General features: G+C 33.7%; 1 protein-coding gene across 2 annotated transcripts; it reads left to right on the forward strand.

Moving 5' to 3' along the window:
* Positions 1-570: 570 nt before the first annotated feature.
* LOC100785826 (HLH and ACT domain-containing protein) lies at positions 571-4,069 on the forward strand. 2 transcript variants are annotated; one of them, XM_026127271.2, is made up of 3 exons: positions 571-1,052; positions 1,593-2,207; positions 3,314-4,069. In XM_026127271.2, exons 2-3 carry the CDS (start codon positions 1,632-1,634, stop codon positions 3,779-3,781), a joined length of 1,044 nt encoding a protein of 347 aa, XP_025983056.1. In that variant the 5' UTR covers positions 571-1,052; positions 1,593-1,631; the 3' UTR covers positions 3,782-4,069. The 2 variants fall into 2 exon arrangements, with proteins under 2 accessions (XP_025983056.1, NP_001241119.1); NM_001254190.2 differs by lacking the exon at positions 571-1,052 and having other exon boundaries at positions 1,565-2,207; positions 3,314-3,982.
* Positions 4,070-4,420: the final 351 nt, after the last annotated feature.

The raw sequence follows: 4,420 nt of genomic DNA on the forward strand, positions 1-4,420 counted from the left end.
TAATAAAAACACTAATTAAATTGGGTCTTTCAATTTATTAAATTTGCATTAAAACAAATAAATATTAATTTTAATTAATAATTATCTGTAACAAAATAGTAGTAGTAATTAGTATAACAACAATGATACTAATGGAAGCAAGAAATTAAGAAAATGGTTGGCTAAGAGCATTCATGATGAATACTATCAGTCTTTTTTGTCCTTGGTCGGTCGACAATCTGTGTTGTGTGCGTTCACTACGGTTTGGTTGTGTTTCCCGTCCCTATCTCTAGCTCTTTCTCACATACTCCAATATACCTTTTCTAAATTCTAAACTAAATAACTATATGGTATTTCTGTACGGTTATTTATGTAGATCATCTTATGCGTGCAAAACACATGTACTTAGATTTAAAGATGATTTGCTGTAATGTAGACTTTTTTATAGCGTCATTCACTAATACAGTTTGTCGATACATTATTGAAAAAGTTGAATTCATAATTTTTAGATAATTATTATAATTGTCCAACTTCTTTAATAATTTTACAATATAAGTTACGCAATATGACTCAAATTTTCAAAATTAAGACCATATGATATGGCATGAAAGTTACTCATACATATATATACCTGTATTGGTATGATAGAGAGAATGCCGTAAGAAAAAAGGAAAGTGAAGTAGCAGCACTCAAACAGTCTTTGTATATGTTAGAGGGTGTTGGTGCGCAGAAGGCTACAAAGTATATTAGAGCGAAAAAAATAAAAAATAAAAAACAAAGAAATCAAAAAGAGACCATCAAAGCACGAAGGAAAAGGAAAGTTTTGTTGAATGTAGAAAGGATGGTTTATCTTGCCCCGCACAAAGGTTTGTGGCTGAAAAACACTACTAAGTAAAAGAGATTTGACATTGAGGCAGAGAGAGAAAGAGAAAGAGAAACCCAAAGCCTTTGGACTTTTCTTTCACCCCCACAACCACAAGAGAAAGAAAGAAAGAAACATGGAAAGTAACTGATTGATCCCAGCATGATAGAATTAGAAACTACAATTGTATCACACATCAAAGAGAATTAAGGTATGTCTCTTCTTTGTTTTTGTTTTTATCTTTTTGTACAAATATATGCTACTACTATTTTAATTTTTATATTCATTCATTATATTTTTCTTATTATATCATTCATTATGTTTATTATATACTACCACTACTAGTAGTATATATTTTCTTTCTTATTTCCTATTTCTGTCTTTTATGTCAAAGTAATATACTAATGATTGATACGGGTGTGAAAAAAAGACCCATTTTTTCAACACATGTTGTCCCTCTAAATACCCTTTTCATTTTTATTCCTTGTGCAAGTGTAAAGCAAACTTCTCCGAACTCTTTATTCTTCCAAACTTCCTTTATCTTACTCATACCAGACAAAACAAAAAACAACAGAGCATACAAAACCAAAAAAACAAACCCCCACCTCAGCTATATTCTGACATTTGAATATCAAATTTCCTTTCTTTGATTATTATTATTATAATTTTTCTCTCCAGCAAAATATTCTTATATAAATAGCCTTGGAGTTTGTATTATCCTTCAATAGAGTTAGTTTCATATATAAAACAGGAAGCAACAACTGCAACAGCAGCTATAGACCCTAGGGAAATGATACAGGAAGATCAAGGACAGTGTTCTTCTCAAGCGATCAATAACTACCACCAAGCCTATCAAGAGCAGCTTCTCCTTCAGCAACAGATGCAGCAGCAGCAGCAACAACAACAACAAAACAATGATATCTTTGGTGGAGGATTGAACATGTACCCTGGTGGTGAAGTTTCTCAAATCATGCATCATCATCATCATCAACCATGGTCTATGACTATGCCTCATCACCATCATCATCATCATCAGGTTCATGACCCTTTTCTTGTCCCTCCCCAAACTTCACCCTATGCAAGCTTGTTCAACAGAAGGGGTCCTTCTCTTCAGTTTGCATATGATCATGGTTCATCTTCTGACCATCTTAGGATCATATCTGAATCCTTTGTTGGACCGGTGGTTCAACCCGGTTCAGCACCCTTTGGCCTCCAAACCGAGTTGGCTAAGATGACTGCTCAAGAAATCATGGAGGCTAAGGCCCTTGCAGCTTCCAAGAGTCACAGTGAAGCTGAAAGGAGACGCAGGGAGAGAATCAATAACCATCTTGCTAAGCTGCGCAGCTTGTTGCCTAGCACAACCAAAGTAAGTCTAATTAATTAATTAATTTAACTAAAATTAAATAATAAATTCTTCCCATAAATTAACCACGTATTCAAATTATAAAATATGTATATTTTACTATTATGAATCATGAATTGGCTACTACTAGTTTGCATGTGTAATTAATCATCTCAACAAAAACTAAAGATTTCAATCCCGTGTATATTATTAGCACGCGCGCCTATAACATGATGCGTTTGTGTATAAACAATAGTGCAAGAGTGTGTTATGGGGTGTTTTTTCTTTATAGACTTTCAATTGCAAAGATCGATTTGTAAATCTTTGCTAGATTCTATTTGTTACTTTAATCTGGTATGATAAGTAAAATAACAAAAGGAGTATAAGTAACCTTTTAGAAAATGAGGTGAAAAGATTGTCTCATTGTTTTACCTGCTTTTCTAACCCACCTTTATGGCTTTGTTAATTCTTGTTTTTTATTACACATTGTTCTTTTTTTCTTTTGGTCTTATTAATTTCTTCACACTGATCACTTTAATTATGTAAATGTGTTTGGTGTGTATGTGTGTGGTAGTTCCGAGGAACACAGCTAGCTAGAAAAAAGTAGTAGTAGTAGTAGTAAAAGAGGATATGAGAGAAAAAAAAACGTATTAGCGTTAATGTCGCTTGGTTGGCATGATAAAGAGGAACCAAGTAGCAGTGGAAAAGCTTCGCATGGAAATTTCTTGCCGTATAAACTCAGTTTGATAATGAAAAGAAATAAAGCCAGAGACAAACTAGCATCCTTGTCAGTCACAAACACACACATTTAATTTCAAAATTTCATCTCATCCATAATATGCTGCATGACACTTCCACCATTCAAAGATACCCACTACAATTCCATTTCACAATGATCATGGCCATAAACTACCAACCTATCTGTGAACATCTAAGACAATGTTAATAAAATTTATAATAACTCACTCATCCAGGTCAACAAACTGAATATTCCCTTGATCCAACAGGATATATATAACAACATCTCCAAAGCCCCACCACAATATTTTGTATACAATTAATTAATTTCAGTGCTTTATTTAATTTTAGTATAATTACTTTATTGTTTTGGTTCTTTATTTTTTTTGTAGACAGATAAAGCATCATTGCTAGCAGAAGTGATCCAGCATGTGAAGGAGCTGAAGCGTCAAACCTCTCTGATAGCAGAAACGAGTCCGGTTCCAACAGAAGCTGATGAGTTAACAGTAGTGGACGAAGCTGATGAAGATGGAAACTCAGTGATCAAAGCCTCTTTGTGCTGCGAAGATAGGTCAGATCTGTTCCCTGAACTCATCAAGACCTTGAAAGCGTTGAGGCTAAGAACGCTTAAGGCTGAGATAACAACGCTTGGTGGGCGCGTCAAGAACGTATTGTTCATCACTGGAGAAGAAACAGACTCATCAAGCAGTGAGGACCATAGCCAGCAACAACAACAGTGCTGCATTAGCTCAATACAAGAAGCGCTTAAGGCTGTGATGGAGAAGAGCGTTGGGGATCATCATGAGTCTGCTTCTGCGAATATTAAGAGGCAAAGGACCAATATAATATCAATGTCCTAGGAACGGATCGAGGTCTTTATGAATTTTATTTAATTAAAGGCCTATATATGCATGATCATTATTATTATTATTACTATCTACTAATTAATTAGTTGTTATATAAGCATATATATATATTTTGATTTTGATTTGCATATTTTTTGGGGGGTGTGGTTTGGCTTTTACTTTTTTTTCTTTTCTTGTTAATGGTGTGTGCTGGAAAATGTTGTTACTTTATATGTATTCTCCATCAACATCATCATCGTTATAAGAAATGAGGAAATGAGAGTTTGGTGGGGTTTTTTGTTACATGTGTACCTTGTTTGTTGCTTGACACAGTTTGATTTGAGTCTACAGTGGCGAGAACAAGAGAAGAGAAAAGATATAGGGCGGGAAGTGGAAGAAGAATCTATTTCGTTGCAAGAGAAATTCCTTTTATTAAATCCTAATATCAAAGTTTTGATTGTTGGGATTAACTTGATCTAAGAGTTACTTTTTTTCACTCTTTATATTTATTTTCTTGAGATCTAAATTAAATTTTAAAAAATAAATTATTATAAGAATAAGGAAATAACTCTAATAAGAGTTACAAAATATTAAAAGATGTTAAAATTATACTTAACTTGAATACGGAGTAACTGTGGCCAGGGGTCTTCTGTA

The sequence above is a fragment of the Glycine max genome, chromosome 20, assembly GCF_000004515.6.
Source record: "Glycine max cultivar Williams 82 chromosome 20, Glycine_max_v4.0, whole genome shotgun sequence".
Classification (NCBI taxonomy): domain Eukaryota; kingdom Viridiplantae; phylum Streptophyta; class Magnoliopsida; order Fabales; family Fabaceae; genus Glycine; species Glycine max.

What these genes read in the sequence shown, in the direction of transcription:
- LOC100785826 (XM_026127271.2), top strand. Translation starts at nt 1,632, where the DNA reads ATGATACAGGAAGATCAAGGACAGTGTTCTTCTCAAGCGATCAATAAC. An exon ending in TGTTGCCTAGCACAACCAAA is followed by an intron (nt 2,208 to 3,313) that starts GTAAGTCTAATT and finishes TTTTTTTTGTAG; the next exon opens with ACAGATAAAGCATCATTGCT.